Source organism: Rhinichthys klamathensis, unplaced genomic scaffold (assembly GCF_029890125.1).
Source record: "Rhinichthys klamathensis goyatoka isolate OS25496 unplaced genomic scaffold, OSU_Roscu_1.1 h1tg000170l_1, whole genome shotgun sequence".
NCBI lineage: Eukaryota > Metazoa > Chordata > Actinopteri > Cypriniformes > Leuciscidae > Rhinichthys > Rhinichthys klamathensis.
The window spans coordinates 2928000-2948963 of NW_026606701.1; the positions used below are offsets into that span (position 1 = coordinate 2928000).

The 20964-nt window shown below is 39.8% G+C and overlaps 1 protein-coding gene and 1 long non-coding RNA gene across 2 annotated transcripts; one reads left to right on the plus strand and one right to left on the minus strand.

The window, feature by feature from the left end:
* The first annotated feature begins 375 nt into the window (after window positions 1-375).
* Window positions 376-4069, plus strand: serpinb1 (serpin peptidase inhibitor, clade B (ovalbumin), member 1). Its single transcript, XM_056259946.1, has 7 exons — window positions 376-624; window positions 849-1034; window positions 2489-2626; window positions 2775-2892; window positions 3011-3153; window positions 3338-3505; window positions 3601-4069. The coding sequence occupies exons 2-7, from the start codon at window positions 867-869 to the stop codon at window positions 4006-4008; spliced, it is 1143 nt and encodes a 380-aa protein (XP_056115921.1). The 5' UTR covers window positions 376-624; window positions 849-866; the 3' UTR covers window positions 4009-4069.
* A 15059-nt stretch (window positions 4070-19128) lies between these two features.
* On the minus strand, window positions 19129-20955 carry LOC130091737 (uncharacterized). The gene is made up of 2 exons (XR_008807856.1): window positions 20337-20955; window positions 19129-19550 (listed from the first exon to the last, which is right to left on the minus strand). It is a non-coding gene; the product is annotated as an uncharacterized LOC130091737 (long non-coding RNA).
* Window positions 20956-20964: the final 9 nt, after the last annotated feature.

The window sequence follows — 20964 nt, forward strand, 5'->3', positions numbered from 1 at the left end:
TATCTCTTAAGGTAGAAACCTCGGTTATCCTGAATAAATCAATAGTTTATGCCCAATAGATCAATAAAAAAACAAAGAACCATTTTGATAGGCTACAGAAAAACACTAGATGGAAGAAGCATTTCTGACGAACACAGCTTTTGTGAAAGGCCTTTGACGGTTTTATTGCGCAGAACCTCTGATCCAACTGTGTGACTCAGCCTTTATGCACAAAGTCCAACTGATTAGTCCAGAGCTGTCACATTCATTGAATGCATCTGCGTTGTGTTGCTGACAAAACATAAAGTCTATTTCCTATTGTCCACTCTCTCACTCGCTCTCGCTCTCTTTCTGTCTCTCTCCAAAGAAAGCACACAACCATTCCAACAAATGTTTTATTCACTTTTGAACTTGGCTGGACATCATGCAGTAAAATAAGGGAAGCATATAAAAAAGGTAATAAAAGGGCGGGTGAGTGTGAGACTGACTCACCTGTTAGGCTATATGTCAAGCTTAACTTCTGCAGTTTGCTTGTCTAGTTTTTCTGCTCTTTATGGGCGTTGCTGATCATTTATATCCCATGACTCTGGGGCAGGTTTCTCTTTCACACGGACGTACGTTTGGGACAAGCATCTTTCATAAAATGTAAGTAATAAGCTACTTAATCAATACACATATGTGTGTCTAAAAAACGGCGCACACAACTGCAGTTTTGTTTCCCATAGTAATGAACAATGTACGACTTTGCGACTTCCGCGTTTCTCTGACAGATTATCTGACATGAAGGCTAATTGTTTTGTCAGAAGCGCTATTGTAACGATGGGATAAATTATGGTGCTATCATAATGCTTGGTTTTTTTTTTTTGCAGTGTCATCATTCATCAGTCATGGAGGGTCTCGCTCGTGCTAACAGTCTCTTCGCTCTGGATCTCTATCGGGCTCTGAGCGCGAGCAACGCGGAGGGAAACATGTTCTTTTCCCCGTTGAGCATCAGCGCAGCACTCAGCATGGTTTACTTAGGAGCCCGAGGAGACACATCCAAAGAAATGGCAAAGGTATAATGTATAGGCGGCAGGAGAACAAGCAAGGGCTGTGAGGGTTTCCATTTTTTGTAATTGTGAAATCTACAAGTTATTACGCAAAATCGGTGACTGGGAAATCCTGCTTGAAAACATAACACAACCCAAAACAAGGAGAAAAACAACCCTATGATTGAAAAATGGGGCGAGGCCCAGATGTCATAAGATTAAACACTTGCTGATTGTTTGAGCTTAGTACAGAGATGCATTCATCATATTCAAACAATGGCACACAGTTATGCAATGGTTACCCAGTAAGTTTAAGCTAGATTTTGTGGGGGGGAATAATACATTTAATTATCATAGAGCCTGAGAATTATTTTAAAAATTATTTGAGAATGCTTTCATTCATAAATTAGCTTTCATTTTAGGGTTGAGAAAACATTACGACAGTTTTAACATTTTTTTTTCTGTGTAACTTTGAGTTTCTTTGAATTATCATTATTCTTCCTGTCATTTCTGTTCATCATTCATGTTGATGTGGGCATCTCATTACAATTTCCAAAGCAAACAGTGCTCTCTTTCAGAATAACCTATTGTCGTTCAGTTTAAATGAGTTCAGTTCCCTACAAATAAATTCATGGTAGAAGTATTTGTTAAGAAGTAGTCTGCAGTTACATATTGACTGCATATTAGAAAATGGCAATGTTCTTTGCATGAACACAGCAGTGTCTATGCTGACTGAATACATTGTCAATAAGATGTTTTTAGTCTTTTAGAAAGTTGTTGAATATGCTTAGACTGCAATTCGCTTCAATAATGAATGCAAAGTATTAACTTTTTATAGATTAACTAGATACAGCAGAACAATTTAATGGCCAAAGAGTGCATGCACATTGTGAAACCACCAGTGAGCGACTGACTCAACAGAGAGAGGAAGAGGTGAAGTATGTAAACAAATGTAAACGAATGATAACAGCTGCTCTCTCACTCTCCACCAGTGGCTCTTTTAGAAGAAGCTTATAGTTCAAGAAAATGCCTCAAAATACTAAAGAAAAAACAACTAAAATGGACCTAGAATAAAGTGTTCAAGATTGTAGCCACAAAGGCCAACTTGTGCCTACCCTGAACATGTTGCATGTATTTGTTTTAATTACAGACTCATTTAGATAATACATTCTGGCTTGACATCGGACCTCAAACTTCAATGACAATTACATGAAATCCTTGATTTAGTTTTATTCCTTGCAATAAATGTGCTCAGAACAGGCTCTTCAGTGCACACTCGTAGCTTAGTCTTCCCACAGGCATGTTTTTGTTTTTGTTTTGAATAAAAGAGAAATCTATGATAATATGCCAGTATTGTAAAATATTTGCAAAGCCTCTCCTGTGTAAACAAACACAGTTAATATACATGTACTGAAAAACCTTTGCACTCACACTATTGGCATATATCACAATTATTATTTAAAAATTATTTCTCTGTGCAGGTTTTGTCTTTCAGTTCTGTCTCTGATGTTCACTCTCATTTTGAGACCCTCACCTCATCAATCAACAGTCCATCAGCCTCCTACATCCTCAAACTGGCCAACCGCCTCTATGGAGAGAAAACCTTCAGCTTCTTACCTGTGAGTCCATTCTGCCTTTAACAATATGACATTTGAGGCTAATCCAAGATATATGTAACATTTTGGCTCCATTATTGTTTAACTTTCTAATCTTGAGGTCTTTCTTAAGGCCTCTTTTTTGCTGAATTTGTTGTCATGTGTCCTGCAGGAGTATTTGGAGTCCACCCTGAAGCTGTACCACGCTGACCTTCAGGCTGTGGACTTCATTGGAGCATCGGACAAGTCAAGACAGCTCATTAACACATGGGTGGAAGAGCAGACTGAGAGTGAGAAGAACAGTTATACAGTTCTATTTTTGATAAAAGAATCCCTTTGGACCTGTTGCTAGAAAACCTTTTTAAAAAGTCAGATGTGAAGTCAGAAACACAAACTTGTGTTTTTCAGATAAAATCAGAGATCTTCTCAAACCAGGAATGGTGACTGGAATGACCAGACTAGCTCTGGTTAATGCCATCTACTTCAAAGGGAACTGGCTGCAGAGATTTAATGCTCAAGACACTAAAGAAATGCCATTTAAAATAAACCAGGTGCAATTATTATTTCACACAGAATCATTTCTGTGCTGAATCAAAATCAAAGTCTGTTTGCAAAATATTGTACAACTGCAGTGGTACGTCCTTAGATTTGATGTACTACATCATACCTACTTGACAGAGAGTCATATTCTTCCTGTTCACTCTTTCATTTGCACATGTATCTGTCTTGTATCAGAATGAGAGCCGACCAGTGCAAATGATGTACCAGAAGAAAAAGTTCCCCTTCAACTACATCTATGAGCACCGCTTGCAAGTGCTGGAGTTGCCATATGTAAAGGAGGAGCTCAGCATGTTGATTCTTCTTCCTGAGGAAACTCAGGATGGCTCTGACCCTCTTCTGAAGGTTGGCAAAATGTTTTTTGTACTGATCCTCTTGATTATATTTGGTATCTTGTATGTTCAGAGACTCAACAGTATTTGCATATGTGTGTTTGACAGCTGGAGAGTGAGTTGACCCTTGACAAGCTTCATGAATGGACCAACAGAAACAATATGGACACCCAGACAGATATCATAGTCCATTTGCCAAAGTTCAAACTGGAGGTTGAGAGCTCCTTAGTAGAAACATTGATGGGGATGGGGATGACTTCTGTGTTCCAGGATGGAAAGGCTGATCTAACAGGCATGAACGCTCAGGGTGGCCTCTCCATTTCAGCGGTGGCCCACAAGGCATTTGTTGATGTGAATGAAGAAGGCACAGAGGCGGCAGCAGCTACAGCAGCCATTGTGGCCTTCTGTATGTTTCGAGAAGAGCACTTCATGGCAGATCACCCGTTCCTATTCTACATCAGGCACAACCCCACCAACAGCATCCTCTTCTTTGGCAGATTCAGAGGATCATCTTAAATTTGTGATGTTTGTCTTAACACCAAAATATAAACAATAAATACTATTATTAAATAATTCACATTTTGTGTGTTCGGTTTTTAAGAGGAAGCGCCACAACACAAAGATAATGGATTTACTTGAAATACATACATTTAGAAATTAACACTTTTTATGGAAAATGCATGGCTCACAATTCAATACATTTTCAACACATTTTTGATAATGCTTTTAAGACTATCACAGTATTGTTTTGTGCATATTTGCTAGCCGAGACTAGCCTAGAAATCTAGACGCACCCTAGCGGCAGCAAAAATTATTTTGCAGCAAAATGTGGTCTAGCAACTCTCCGTTGGCTTTTCGAGCTGGAAAAACCAAACTCTGGTCAGGCCAATCACATCGTGAATAGAGTTGGTGGGCGGGCTTAACAATGACGGCAGAGATGTGATGGTTCCGCGTGATTTCCATAGGTGATTTCCCCAATAAACAAAGAAGATGCTGCTGGTGAACAGCGGTCTTTCGAATCGGATTTGCCTGCGACTCTGGAGGACTTGGAGTTAAGAGAACGTCACTTAAGTCATTCTTAAAAAAGGAAGATGTGTTCGGAGTTTTGACGATCGGATACGGCAAAAGTTTAATATATCAACTAGCTCCGCTGGTGGAAAAACGCATGGGACTCACACAGCCACAGCCGTTCGTTGCTCTGGTTGGTTGTAGCGCTGTCCTATTGCGTGCCGAGGGATATTGAAAGACAACCGTTTATCCCGCCCCTTGGATTGAGACATCTTGATGTAGGTCTGGCTTGCCAGGCTAAGCCGAGACAAAAAGTAAATCAAAATACAGTCATTAAGCAGGCTGATGTTTCTGTTTGCTAAAAAATGGATAATGCAGCTGAAACACACTAAATCAACACATTCTCCAATACCGCTTCAGAGCTTCAGAAATAATAGGCTTGTTTGAGATGAGCAAAATCTGCGCAGATAACCGATCAGCGCGAGATGCATGCCGGTTAGAAATGTGTCCGAGTATGGTCCGCCTTGCTCTGATGTCATGCTGACATATGTCAAAAAACTCTCGCGACCGCAGCAAAGAAGGTATATTGACTCTATTGATCTTCTATACTCTTTGACCGCAAGGCGCACGTGTCGGATTCTGCAGTCGCGCACAGTTGCTCTCATAGACAGTAAAAGAAATGGACACAGCGACCCCGTTGATTTCAACGGAGAGAGTTGAAGCCCAACATGGGCACTCACTTCCTGATAGCCAAGCGTTCTGCGCAGGCTCAAACTGAGCTTGACGACGTAGTTGTCACGTGAGCAACCGTTCTGACCTTCTAGTAGCTGTGCGGAGACAAATCTGAATTGAAATCTGAAACAAATCTGTTGTTGAAATATTTTGTCCCGTTGCTTTTATGAACTCTCTATCTATGGGCTTCTCCCTTGACTTTATGCCTCCATGTCCACTCGATTGCCTCATAGACAGTAAACGATTGCCTACGAGCTTCTACTTCTGTCTATACGGTAATTTCTCTACTGTGCGACAGAGCGTCCCGTGGTTATGACGCAATCGTTAGCCTATTTTTACAAGAATGGCTTCTACGGGGCCATAACGTAAGATACAAAGTAATGGAGCCTTTTATACATTGTCGTGTTTCTTTAGAAATAAATAATGGACAAATGGAGTCTTTGGACGCCTCAGATGTAAAGTTATTCGCTGTCAAAATGACGCCAAAATGAAAGGGAGTCAATGGGATGCTAACAGCAGGTGATAGCCAGCTACAATGGCAGCCCCCGGAGGCAGCTTCAACTTCCGGCTGATGGATTACCCCCTTGGTTGCTCTCCACCGACTGCGCTGATCAAAAGCACGATGGGAAACGACCGGAAACGACTTGCTGACGGCACAGCTTAATGCTCATTGGTTTAAACAACCGTGATGTATTGTTCTGTTTTAAAATCATGATTTTAAAACTCTGATATCATGTTTTATGTGGATAAATTATGTGTGGATATTCCCAAACTCTCTGACATTGCGATCTATGTGATGTAATGTCTGTATTAAAGAAAAAATTATTGATAAACGCGTAGGCCTATTTAAAATGGAATTAAATAAGTACTTTGGGTGTCTTGTTCATTATATTTATTTTCATATAAAAACAACAAAACTTAAATTACATCCAGTTTATTAGCAACACCGCGTGCACGGGCGTGAATCCCGCGATATCCGCCTTTGATCTCACAGGTGTCTGATCCACTGCGAGAAGAGAGATCTGTCCGGCTTACTGCACTTTTTTCACTCCTTCCCTCACTGCAGCCGCCTACTCTCGACTACATTTCAGGCGAGGCAAGGCGCATCTCAAACAAGCCTAATGAGATGTCAGGGAAACTTTGCAGTGCAAGGTCAATTAATTAGATATTACAATTTGGAAGTAAAACGAAAAGTGTTGCATATTGAATTGCTGCAGAGATGAGGTGTATTTTGTAAAACGTTTACAACTGCTTTGTATTACTTTAAATAGAAGCACATTTTTGTCATCCATTACATAGGGACTTCTGTACAGACATTTAGAAATCTATGTGCAAAGTATTGAAATTCAAAATGTGTAAATACAGCTCACATTTGGGAGTGCATAGGGGAAATCAAAGGTTCTACACTCTCTTGCTGTCTTCATGCCACTTGATTTTTTTATTGAAATCAAACAAATATACAAACAAAACAGACATTAAATCTTCATGCCCACTTGAACACTTAGACCAAATGCAGTCCATGTCAATCGACAGTCAAGTGTAAAAACCTGGTGGGACCCGGTAATCCACCAGTCGGAAACTAAAGTCTCACCTGGGGCCGCCATTGGCTAAAAAGCCTTCACCTGCTGTTAGCATTCCATTGACTCCCATTCATTTTGGCGTCACTTTGACAGCGAATAACTTTACATCTGAGGCGTTTAAAGACTCCATTTGTCCATTGTTTATTTCTAAAGAAACACGACAATGTATAAAAGGCTCCATTACCTTGTATCTTACGTTATGGCCCCGTAGAAGCAGTTTTTGTAAAAATAGGCTAACGATTGCGTCATAACACGCGACTCTGTCGCGCAGTAGAGAAATTACCGTATAGACAGAAGTAGAAGCTCGCGCACAATCGGGGGGACGTGGAGGCATAAAGTCAAGGGAGAACCCCATAGAGAGTTGTAAAGTTGCTCCTGCTACTAGCTCATGGACAGCTAATACTTACGATCTCCGGCTCTAGTCTGCAAGATTCGGAAGGGAATGATTCAGATTCCTCTTGGCACCGCTACTAGAAGACGTACAACTGTCAGACAGGTTGCTCACGTCACATCTACGTCGTCAAGCTCAGTTTGAGCATGCACAGTACGCTTGGCAATCAGGAAGTGAGTGCTTCTAATTGACTTCACTTTTCTCCATTGAAGTCTATGGGGTCGCTGTGTCCATTTCTTTTACTGTCTATGGGTGGGACAGGCTCTCTGAACACTAATGGGCGTTTCCCAATCAAGGGGGCGTTTTAAAACACGCCTGGGCGTTTATCAAACGCTTTACCTGATTTGCTCTAACCCACTAGGGCTTAGGGATGAGCTTTCACTAGGGCTTTCTTTTTTAGGGAAAGGACATCGTTTACAAATGTAAAATAATACATTTATAAGTTAATTGAAAGATGGTTGCACAATGGTATTTACAGCTGATGTTTTGGCTTGTATTTGCAGCAGTGCCATCATCAGTCATGGAGGGTCTCGCTCGTGCTAACAGTCTCTTCGCTTTGGATCTCTATCGGGCTCTGAGCGCGAGCAACGCGGAGGGAAACATGTTCTTTTCCCCGTTGAGCATCAGCGCAGCACTCAGCATGGTTTACTTAGGGGCCCGAGGAGACACATCCAAAAAAAGGGCAAAGGTATGAGTAACTGACACGTTACTATTGGTGCTATTAATTTCAATCTTATTTAGATTTTAAATAGGCTGCATTAGCCTATTGACGAACTTCAGCGGTCAATCAGATTTTCTGACTGCACTGGATTCAAATTGTAGTGCATTACGTAAAGTGAGATAACCTGTTTCTGTAAATCATACCACTGCTGTCTTAGTTAAGTCTCTTACTAGTCAAGTGTTACACTGAATGGAAATGGATCATTAAATACACTCACAACAAAAATAAAAATGAATAAATATTGTTCATAAAAAAAATAAAAGCTTTTTTTGTTTAGCATTTTTTGTCATTTCCATTGTGATTATTATATTGTAAAGCATTAATGCAATGTTTTTTTATTCAGCTTAATTATAGACTGCAAGAAATACTCACATTACGGTATACATCATAATACAATTCAAAATAATATATCAGTGTTTTTTCACATCACAGTAATTATTATTACACTGTAAACAAGTTTTTAAGAAGGGTGAATGCAGGTAAAGTGAGCCACTTTTTGTTAAACGTGTCATTTAGATACCTAGATGTTTTTTTTTCTTTTCTCTTCTTTATTACTTTTGTTAACTTCAAGGTCCAGCTATAATATTACATTTTGAATAGGGTTGATATAATGTGTTATTTGCAATATACCAATAAACATTTTGAGATCATGCACTCCAGGCAAATTTATTTTCAGGTAAAATGGGCCAACTGGTCTGGTAAAGTGGGCCATCCCTGATTAATTTTTTTTATCCTGCATCTTAATTAAAGCTGCAGTCCGTAGTTTTCCTCTTTTTCGCCATCTCTGTTCGAAATCTGCAATTGCAGTTATTCGCGGAATTATCAACTTTACGTGGGTTGTGCCGCACAGCGCGGATGAATCCAATGTTTTGAGGAGAATGTGCGGCTGTCAGTCTCCGCGCCGGTGTGGATACTGTCATTTAGAATCACAGATTTTATTTTTTGGAAGTATGACCAACATAAGAATTTTCACCGGAAAATGTCATCTGAACAAGTAAGTAAGTAAGTAAAATACATTTTTATAGCACATTTAAACAGCTCGCGCTGACCAAACAAAGCGCAATAGCCACAAAATAATAAAATAAAATAAATACACTCACAAATCAATAATTTAAGCTAAGACGACATCAAGAGAAAAACTGTTAATTACAGACATAACAAAGTAAGACAGTTAAAACACAGGGAAGGCCAATGTAAATAGGTGAGTTTTGAGCCTGGTTTTGAAAATTGTGATTGATGAGGCATTTCTGATGTCAGGTGGCAATTGGTTCCACAGCTGAAGACCAGCAATAGAAAAGGCTCTATCACCTTTTTGTTTACCTTGGGATATTGAGGAGACCTTGGCTGGAAGATCTGAGGGACCTTGGGGCTACATGCGGATGAATAATACCATCTATGTAGCTGGGGGCCAGGGCGTGAAGAACTTTATAAACCATCAACAGTATTTTAAAGCTCCAGTCCGTAACTTTTTTAAGTTAAAAATAATCCAAAATAATTATATAAAAAAAAACTTATTCTGCCAGTGGTCAAAACTATCTGCTTGCCATAGCTAGATTCAAAACGGTTAGCTTGTAATAATGATTTTAATTCCAGTGGTACTGGTGGGTTTCCGCGGGAAATTCGAGCATGTCTTTGCGTCATGACGTCACACCCGTACACATAAAGAAGGAGTTTCGGCTCCTTCGGCTATACTGCGCGTGACGAGATGTTTAGATGTGTATAGGCTTTTCTCGCAGCACTTTACATGATTAAACTTATGGCATCCAGAAAGATCCAAACAACAATCATCAGTGTCAACTGGAGATTCAGCAGTTATAAAACCCAAAAGACTTCGTACTTCGGATTTAAGGTGGCTAGAGAAAGAGAAAGAAACCGTCTCATGCGAACACAAGGATTAAACATCGGCGGGGCTTTTGAAAAGTGCGTGAACTCCGTGTTTTGAAGGGGTTCAAAACGGAAAAAGAGACGGCTTTTTTCTGCTGAACAAGTAAGACATTTCAATAGTTCAATCGTGTAACAGTACGTTACGTTTTCTTAATTCACACAGTTATGGAGTTTCCTTTGTTGTGCCTTTCTCGTTTTGCTATTATGGAGAATATGAATTCTGAACTACACAGGTAACCATAAAACACATTAAATTTAACATTAGTCACGCTATGCTGATGTGATGTTGTTAACATGAATTTGAGAACAAAGTAGGCTATAATTTGCACGGTTGCTGTAAATCGCGTTGATTAAATCTAACGAAGCTTATCATGTCGAATGCTTTTTCCCCCTTAGTTGGTCAGAACAAAAATGGATGTTACTTACTTGTTCAGAAGACATTTTCTTATGAAAATTCTTATGTTGGTCAAACTTTCAAAAAGTGAATCTGTGATTCTGTATGACAGTAGGCTATCCACACAGCGCGGTGACTGACAGCAGCACTCGCCTCAAAGCACTGTGTTCATCCGTGCTGTTTCATGCCGATTTACAACCCACGTAAAGATGATAATTCCGCGAATCACTGCAGTTACAGATTTCGAACAGAGAGATGGCGACAAAGAGGAAAAATTACGGACTGGAGCTTTAAATTGTATCCTAGACTGGACTGGAAGCCAGTGCAAGGAGGCTTGAACAGGTGTGTTCACTCTTTTTTGTATTCGTGAGCAGCCTAGCTGCTGCATTTTGGACCATCTGAAGCCGTGCGACCAGTGTCGGAGGAAGACCAAAGTAAAGAGAGTTACAATAGTCTAGGCGGGAGGTTATGAAGGCATGGATGACTTTTTCCAGATCATTGTATGATAAAACAGACTTGTTTGGAAATTATTCTTAAAGGTGCTCTACGTAACTTTTAGCGGCCTCCAGTGGTGATGTTTCAGATTGCAACCAAATTTTACAAGAGCGCTCGTGCTCGAACTCATAGACAATACCGTCTATTACGCAAATATCTCGGCGAATACTTGACGGATTCGGCGAGCACCGAGCTCGTTGGGACCATCTAGTCGAGCTGAAAAGAACCATAGAAGTTCCATAGTTTTTGGTTGTGTTTACGCGGAGATATTAGCAGAAAACCATCGGGCGCGCTGCAAAATTGCGGACGCCGGTGACGTCACGATCTCAGAAGATAATCGCTCGTATCTCTGGAACGCAAAGACCCAGAGAGCTCAAATTCGGGGGAGGAGGTCCCAGGGGAACCCTTGCCCGAACGCTAGAGTGGCGGGCCTCGGGGATGCCCCCTACCGGATCGCCGTTCGCTGGGACCCCCGATTTCGAACGGCTATAACTCGGGGAGCCGGGCGAGTTGGACCTCGGGGGTGGGCTCGTTCGAAAGGCCCCGTCCAGCACTACGAACGATTAGAGTCTTGGGAATATTGATCAAAGATTGACTGAGATATAAGCCGAAAAACGTGCGCCTTTAACCGGACGTAACTCCCTGACCGTCTACAATAGACTGTATATAAGGAGAGAGGCTCGGGAGCGCGCATGCACGTCACATCCGTTGGATTTCGCGGTAAATCCGACCCGGAGACTTCACATAGAAATAGGAAGACTGGCCTTCAGAGGTAATAGCAAAACTCGACAAGTGGATCATTTTAATGTGTGATTACAACCCCTTCACACACAGGCAATAAAAAAAGGATTCATTTTAGTAGAAAAGTTACATAGAGCACCTTTAATTGGTAAAAACTAGTCTTTACAACAGATGATATTTGTTTGTGCAGGTTAAGATGGGAGTCTAAAATAACACCCAGGTTATGTGCATGGGATTTAACATAGTACAAGGGAGCCAAGGTTGGCAGGAATGGAATTTTTTTTATTTTGAAGGGCCAAAGACAATAACTTCAGTTTTGTTATTTAACTGAAGGAAATTGTTAGCCATCCAGATTTTAATTTCTTTCAAACAGTCTAAAAGAGGCATGGAGTTGCCGGATTTAAGTGGGATGTAAAGTTGGGAGTCATCTGCATAGAAATGGAATGCAATATTGAATTTTCTGATGATGTTACCTAGGGGGAGCATGTAAAGGCAGAAAAAGTACTGGACCCAGAATGGATCCCTGGGGGACACCATAAGACACAGGGGCAGAGGATGAAGAATACTGGCCTATGGATACAGAAAAAGATCTTTGGTGGAGGTAGGAGTGAAACCAGTTAAGATCTATACCCTTAATACCAACCCATTGTTCGAGACGCTCTAGTAATATGCCATGGTCTACAGTGTCAAATGCAGCACTAAGATCCAACAGGAGCAGAATGGCATTATCACCTGAGTCAAGAGTGAGCAACAGGTCATTTGTCACCTTTAAGTGGGCTGTCTCAGTGCTGTGACGGGCTTTGAACCCAGATTGAAATGGCTCTAGGATCTCTGTTGAGTTGAGGTATGGAAGCATCTGTGTTAAACCACCTTCTCCAAAATTTTTGAAATAAATGGCAGTTTAGCGATAGGCCGGAAATTATTAAGACATTTTGCATCCAAATTATGTTTCTTTAGCATAGGCTGGACAACCACATGCTTGAAACATGTAGGAACGGTGCCGGTTGCAAGGCAGGAGTTAAGAATAAATTGAATGGAGGGACCAATAGCGTCAAAAGCATCTTTGATAATCTGTGAAGGGATAGGATCATGTCGAGCTGTTGATGGTTTCATATGCTTTACAATGTCACAAGTTCAGTGTAGGACACTGCTTGAAATTGGTCAAAAGTTGGTGTAGCAATGGGGAAATGTGGTGATGTTTCAGATACAACTGGAGTGAACTGTGTTCTGATGTGGTCAATTTTCTCAGTGGAAAAACTTCAAGAACTCTTCTCAGCTATTGAAGGATGCCTCGACATTTAACAATTGAGGTTATGGTATTACATAAAGTTCTAGGGCGATGGGAATGTTTGCTTATAATGTCAGAGAAATACTTAGGCCTGTTTTTTTTTTAGCTGCAGCTTGAAAATTGGCCAGGGAAATTCTGAATATTTCTAGAGAGACTGAGAGGTGATCCTTTTTCCACTTACGCACAGCTCTTCGACAAACCTGCCTGAGATGGCGGGTCGAATCATCAAGCTACTGTTGAGATTTAAAATTAGGGTGTCTGAGTTTAAAAGGGGCCACAGTTTCAAGAATAGCTGAGCAAGATGTGTTGAAGGAGGATATTAGCTCATCAGGGCTCAAGAGGTGATCATGGGCAGTGATATTACTTCCCAAGTAGGGCTGTGTTGAAAAAATCGATTCACCAATTCTGAATCGATTTTCATATTAATTTCTAAAGATCGATCCGTAACTCAGAGGATCGATTTAATAATAGGCTTACATTTTCCCCGTGAACTTTAACTTGCCGCGACTGGGAGATCCCTGTATGCGCATTTAAAGGCTTTCACTCAGCGCGCACACTTACAACAACGGGCTTTAAGTGAGTAAAAAAGCTGATTCATTAAAAGAGATGTGATGAAACAAGGTGTTAATTATTTTTAACTTTGAGTTCCACTTTTGAAGGCTCAGCTGAGCAGCAATGCGTCGCATGGGTAACGCTGAAACTGATGCTTCACTTATTAGAGACCAATATGGCATTGATTCAATGCGTGACTCGCTGATTTTATTTCCCCGCGGCTTCCTCGCGCTGTGGAATGTTGACCAGGGCTGCTCCTGACGCGCATTTATGGTAAATACCCGTGACGTGAACGTTAAAAGGATGATACGACAAATATTTCGCTTTCCTTTGACACGGCAACCTTTTTCACGAATACATATGACTTCAAAGACAGACGCAATCCGCACGCGCTCTGCCGATCTCTCTCATTCACTGTCTGTGCGAAGCCTCTGCAGGCTAGCTACATCACCACGATAACAAACAGTCTTGTTTGTTATCATTATGAACTTGTTTAACATTCAATACACATGCATGAAGTTCAAAACAAGCAGTTAAATGTCTATAATAGCCTAATAGTATCAATATGTTGCATAACTACAGTCCTGTAATTCAGGTAACAGCTGGAAAAAACAAAAACACTTATCTAAATCTCGAAAATCGGATCAGATCGGATCGGATCGAATCGAATAATGATAATCGATTCAAGATCTTGAGAATCGGAATCGAATCGATTCTTGAAATTTGAATCTAAACCCAGCTCTATTCCCAAGTAACATTCAGAAAACTTATTTGCAGTAAAAGGGTCAATATGATGAGAGTAGTGGCCAGAAGTTCTGGCTGTAGGCCTATACAGTCAGTGAGTTAAATAGTTTAACATTGAACACAATAGGCACATGGTCAGAGAGAAATGCATCCTCAATGCTTATGTATTGGAAATGCAATGGAAAACCCATGGGATAAAATCAAATCAAGGGTGTGCCTGTAAACAAGTGTGCACATCAATGGTGTGGTAGCAGATTCTACTTTTAAGGATTGTAGCCTACTTCAAAGGAAGAAAAACTTCCAGCAGAAAGTGTTTGTACCTTAAGCCGATTTTTAAAGATCAAAGCCACTCCCCCTCCTCTTCCCGAACTCCTCAGAGTGCTTATGAATGAACAGTTTGTGGGGCAAAGTTCGCTAAAAACAGATGACTCACCAGCACCGGGACCAATCCATGTCTCCATTAAAAACATCATGTCCAGATCTCGCTGGATAAAAAAGTTGTTTAAAATGAACGTCTTGTTTGACACATACCTGCAGTTCAGTAGCGCCACCTTAGCCGCAATGTAATCCAAAGGCTGTGGAAGTTGAGAGTGTTGCAATGGGCGAATGTTCTGGAAGTTCACCCCGCCGCTTCGGACACGCAGTCTTGTGCTGCGTTCCAGTCCAAAATTGTCAGGCCCTTCACACCGGATTTCCACCAACTGCAGAACGGAGTCGGAACGCAGCCGTTCCGCAGTCAGTGAAAATGCACACATTGACTTTAATGGAAAGTTTGGAAACCTATTGACTCCGCCGCCGTTCCTGAGCGGATCCGCAGCCGTTCTGCAGTTGGTGGAAATTGGGGGTAACTGTGCGTTCACACCGCCGCCGGCGAGAGCGTCAAAGTGGCCTATTCATTTTCAATGGCGGCAATGGCGGCGAGCTCCGGCGAGGGTGGCGCGGCACATCTTGGACGGCGAGAGCGGTGAGGAGAAGTTGAAGTCAGGTCAACTTTATGGTAATGAGCTATGACGTGGTTCGGCGGCAACTAATCGGAATTTAGAAGTGCTCCGTTTGAGAGGATTCCAGGGTACGCAGTCCTGTAAACTTTGGTTCCGACCACATTAGTTCCCAAGCAAAATAGAGGAGAGGATGATCATTTGAATTCGATAAGAAGGCGCGCAACAATAGGCAAGATTTGAATAAAGCCATTGGCTATGAGTAAAATTCATCAGTTCACTCAATAAATGTGTGAAATTCAAAACAACTGATAGAACATGTTGTGTTGACATTAAATTTGATTAAATCTGAATATCAGAATGTTACAGAAATCAGAATATGGATGAAAATGAAATCTACATTAAATGTATGTCTATATTAAAAATGGGACTGTAAACACATGCAACAACAATAGGCTAACAACATTTCAATAAAAGGAACATTTAAAGGTGAACTAAGTAACTTTTTTACCTTAACCGAACAGCTTTGGAGTCATTGTAATGTTTATATTACTGATTTCGTGTTGAATGGTGGTCATCTCACACCCCCCTGGTGCCTGTGAGCCGCAAAACCACCCTTGCAACTTTGGGCCGGCGAGCCGCCGGCCTGAGTGTTAGGAAGTATCATGTGATATCAGGTCTCGCGAGGTAACGAATTGCTTTACGGCAAAAAAACAGATCTGATAAAATGAGCATCAAACAGAAATAACCCGGCGCCGTATACATGTGGTGTTGGGCGCGCGCAGCTCTTAAAGGGGCCATACCTTATTTTCACTCGTTACAGCGTCCATCCTACTGAACAGGTACCGGTGTACAGGGGGAGGGGATCCGGCTGTGAGTGCGAGCCATCTCTGCGTGAGTGCTATTCACGACAGTACAAGTACTCCACAGCTACTCTAGGGGTCGCTGTTTGACAAAAACGGAATTCTTACTGAGTGCTGCTTTAAAATGCAACCATTGTAAAAAAAAAATCTATGTTTTCTCTAAACACTTTAAATGAACTTAAATTGTGTCCATATTTTAAAGCGTTATATTCTGCATTTACATTTCGCTCCTCTCACCCTTTCTTCACTCCACAGATTGAACGTAATGCCTCGTCTTATTTTCTGCTCTTTCTTTCCTTTTTTCCATCTCTGACTTGAATTTCCTAATGGCACACTCATTTCTGTTTAAAAAAAAAGTAGATTATACATGTAATCTATAAAATAACCAGTGAATGTTGATTTATTTAATGAATTTGAGTATAATTACTGAATCTTAAAGCTCACCCACTTTACCTCAATCCCCCTGGCCCACTTTATCTAACACATTCAGCCAAAGTGGGCCAGCAATATTTGAATGAATGAATGAATGAATGAGGCATTTATATAGCACTTTCATATGAACTGTACACCCAAACCGCTTTACAATAATATCAGGGGTCTCTCGTCAACCACCACCAGTGTGCAGCATCCACTTGGATGATGCGACGGAAGTCACAATACAATGACGCCAGTGCGCTCACCACACACCAGCTAGGTGGACAGGAGAGAGTGATAGAGCCAGTTCAATGGATGGGGATTCTTAGGAGGCCATGATTGGCAAGGGCCAATCCGAGGGCCACCGGGGTTACACCCCTACTCTTTACGAGAAGTGCCATGGGATTTTTAATGACCACAGAGAGTTAGGACCTCAGTTTAACATCTCATCCGAAGGACAGTGCTCTTAGTGTCCCCATCACTATACTGGGGCATTAGGACCCACACAAACCACAGGGTGAGCACCCCCTGCTGGTCTCACTAGCACCTCTTCCAGCAGCAACCTAGTTTTCCCAGGAGTCTCCCATCCAGGTACTAACCAGGCTCAACCCTGCTTAGCTTCAGTGGGCAACCAGTCTTGGGCTGTATTTTCACAGCGATCTTGCGTATTTATGAATGAACGGCTCGTTTTAAAATCTTCCCGGTCGACTGACATTTGTTAAGACATCTGCTTTAAACATTACAATCCTCATGATAACTTTCGTTAACTTTACATTAAAGTCCCCATGAATTCAAAATTGGCCATACTTACTTTGTTTGTCTAAATTGATCGTTTTGTGGTGAACAATTCATCCATGCAAGTCAATCCACACAAAAAAATGTTTTGGCTTCGTAATCTTTAATCAAAATCTGAAATTTCCCCTCCCCTCTGCATTGGAGGACCTTCCCTGATGACGTAGGTTTGACGGTTTGGGTGTCTGCTTAACATCTGTAACCACGCCCCTCCAACTGACAGTAGACAGGCTGCATGAAACACCTACTTTTCTAGATCCAATCAGGTGCTAGTTGGAAAAAAAGCCACGCCCACTATTTTGCCTCATTTGGTATTCCGTTTCTCTCGGAAATACGTCACAACACTGGAGAAAAGTCGTTTGCAACTTCCGGTTCACGGGGACTTTAAGTAAATCCACTTCAAAAGCTAATTACTCCTGGACAGCAATGCCATAGAGATATACAGAGCGACCGCAAAAACGGAAGTTCAAAGACAATATTCTAAAGATGGCTGCGCCCTTGTTTCTCTGGTGCATAAGGTCTATAACATGTTCTTAAGGGGTTGGTTTTGTGAGATTCACCTGTTGTATTTCTCTGAGCAGGTTTTGTCCTTCAGTTCTGTCTCTGATGTTCACTCTCATTTTGAGACCCTCACCTCATCGATCAACAGTCCATCAGCCTCAAACTGCCCAACCGCCTCTCATGGAGAGAAAACCTTCAGCTTCTTACCTGTGAGTCCATTCTGCCTTTAACAATATGACATTTTGATGCTTTCATGAGCTTTGCCAAATCCATGCTTTGCTTCCTTATCTGAAAAAAATAAATAATGTAGGCTATAAACCAGTACAAAAGCATGTGGTGTATCTTAAAGCTTTTTTTTTCATTTTTATTCAGCATTGCCTTTTTTTGTGCAGAAGTATTTGGACTCAACCCTGAAGCTGTACCACGCTGACCTTCAGGCTGTGGACTTCATTGGAGCAGGGGCGTAGAATTTAGTAGGGACGCTAGGGACGTGTCCCTACCAATATCCAGTGACACTGATATATCCCTAGCAATAATTTCGATCAAAACTTAAAATATAGTAATGAAATATTTTTGAAATATAATTTCAAAATCAAACCTACGTCACTGCATTGGAGCATCGGACAAGTCAAGACAGCTCATTAACACATGGGTGGAAGAGCAGACTGAGAGTGAGAAGATAATATCATTAGAATATGAAAGTGAAATTATGTGGATGGCAAGGTAAATGGGGATGAGTCTGCTCCTGGAGGGCCATTGTCCCGCACATTTGAATTCTAACAATAATCAAACACAACTGAACAATCTAATACAAGTTTAAAGAATTACTTTAAAATTACAGGCTGGTGTTTTTTGATTTGGGTTGAAGGTAAAATCAGAAATACATTTATTCGCTTTAGTGTGATGTTGATAGTCTTTTTGTAAACTGTGAAAGTGAAATAAAAAGTATATAATTTCATGCCAATGATCAGAACACTAAAAATAATTAAAATCTGTTATTTATTTAATTTGAGATAAAATTAAAGGTTTTCTTCAGCCTGGTGTGGTAAATAAGTTCACTAGGCTATAGCTCTGGTTAATGGCATCTACTTCAAAGGGAACTGGATGCACAAATTTGAAGCAAGGGACACTGAAAGAAATGCCATTTAAAATAAACCAGGTGTGAGGATGTGACTCAGGATGGCTCTGACCCTCTTCTGAATGTCAGCAAAATGGCCATGATCAGAAAAAGATGGATATGTTGGATCTAGTTTGGTGCTGTGTATGTTTTTTGTTTTTATTTAAGCATGTGTGTATGTTTTGCCAACAAAGGCAGCAAAAGATACGCCTTCAAAAAAATCAACCAGATGAAGGTATCTCAGGAGACAGGAAATTAAGCTAACATTGGATTCGGACGTGCCCTGATGCCTTCCTACCTTGGAATGCAGCCTCCAAAGACAGCATTTTTAAGTTTTCGGACACAGACAGTGCGCACTTTTAAGTGATCTGCACTTCAGATTCTGTAAAAAGTAGACCTTCCGGGTATCTTTGGATCATTTCAACATACTACAATTTGGGAAGCACTAATTCTAATTTCGAATACTATTTAGGACGGATACAAATTGGGATGCAGAGTTTGTATTTATTTGTTTAAAACATAAACATTACAATTCTTTACAAAAACATTCCAAAATAAATGAAAATGAATAAAAGAAATAGCAATTCTAAGTCAACCCAAGAAACCAAATCCTACTTGTGAGCAGTCATACAAAAATGAAAAGAACATAAACACACATAAGCTACATATTAGCATATATTGCAAATACATAAAAAATACATATATATTAGCATATGTTAACACATTCATTTTAGTATATTATGGTCGTGGAAAATGCATTTTTATGCAATCTTTATGTAATAAACTTCACATTTAGGTCCAGTTACACTTAACTTTAAGGTTTGAAGGTGTCCTTGTTACAGTGTAATTATACATTTAAGTACTGAGTAATATTAATTAAATATTAAATAATTAATGTGCTTACTATTTGATAGGTGTGAGGTCCTAACCTAACCCTAACCCTATACATTAATGGTAAAGTAATGTAGATATATTGGATAGTTGCGTTTAATTACTATAAAAGTAAGTTTATTCAAAGTAAACCTATACATTAATGTGAAAAGTATGTGTTTTACATCTAAAAATCTGTACTTTGACGGGGAGTTCTTGTGGATGTAATTGATAATGTTATGAATTTACCAAAGAATACTGTGTAAAAACAGAAGACTTCATTTAATTGTATAATTGTAAGGTATTATAAATATTTTAAAATATAATAAAATATAATAAAATAAATATTATAAAATATTTTTTACAAATATTTATACAAATATTTTAAAAAACAGAATTATTCCGTAGAATAACTTAAGGTTTTTTACTGTAATTTGACGGAAAGTGTTTGGCAACTTTGCTGCCAGACTTTTTACCGTTTTTTTACGATTGTTTTTTTTACACGTATTTACCTTAAATTTAAGGTTTCCCAGTAAAAAAACACATAGTTGTCTTAATTTTAAATAAGTGATTCTTTTTACATAGAATTTAATGTAATTTAACATTCAAGCCAATTAAACAAAAGAATAATCCTGTAAAAAAAACTATAATTTCTCCTTATATGAATTTACAGATTATTACTTTTATTTTATGGTTAATGTTTTTAATAAAAGTTTTTTTCTGTATTTTAATGACATTTACACGTAATGTTAAAAAAACAGAAAATATCTGTAAAATAATACAGTATATTTCTGTGAAATTTTTTTTTTTTTTTTTTACAGTGTAGGGAATAGTGCAGGATTAGGGTTTGGTTTAGGGTAGGTTGCATGCAATTATGCATATTTTATAGTTATTACTATAGAAACTACATGTAACATGAAACAAGGACACTGTAAAATAAAGTCTTAGTCTTTTAAGACTGTAAGGATCAGGCCATCCAAGTGGATCCCAGTGGGCAGTAATAATATGTTCATAAAACTCTACACGTGTTAACAGCAACCTCATTCATAAACATCTGTATATTTTAAACCCTTGCACAGTAAAATGTAATCAACAGCTCCTGAATGTTGTGTATCATCATTAAGTTACAGCCTCCATCTCTGAGACAATGCCTGTCCAATTAGACTGCTCAGGGAAGTTCGCAGTCACTTTGGTGCCATCTATAGCTGTTAAGACATTGGGAAGAAAGACATTTTTACTGCTATACTTTGACATTTCTGTTTGTGGTCATTATTGATTGTCTATGTTTTAAGAAAGCATCATTGACTCTTATAAAACAGAAAATGCTAGCTATGACTTAAAGGGGACCTATTATGCAAAATTCTCTTTTATAAGGTGTTTGAACACAGATGTGTGTTCACAGTGTGTATACAACCAGCCTATAATGGTAAAAATCATTAACAATCTC

What these genes read in the sequence shown, in the direction of transcription:
- serpinb1 (XM_056259946.1), top strand. Translation starts at nt 867, where the DNA reads ATGGAGGGTCTCGCTCGTGCTAACAGTCTCTTCGCTCTGGATCTCTAT. An exon ending in AAACCTTCAGCTTCTTACCT is followed by an intron (nt 2,627 to 2,774) that starts GTGAGTCCATTC and finishes TGTGTCCTGCAG; the next exon opens with GAGTATTTGGAGTCCACCCT. An exon ending in GCTCTGACCCTCTTCTGAAG is followed by an intron (nt 3,506 to 3,600) that starts GTTGGCAAAATG and finishes TGTGTTTGACAG; the next exon opens with CTGGAGAGTGAGTTGACCCT.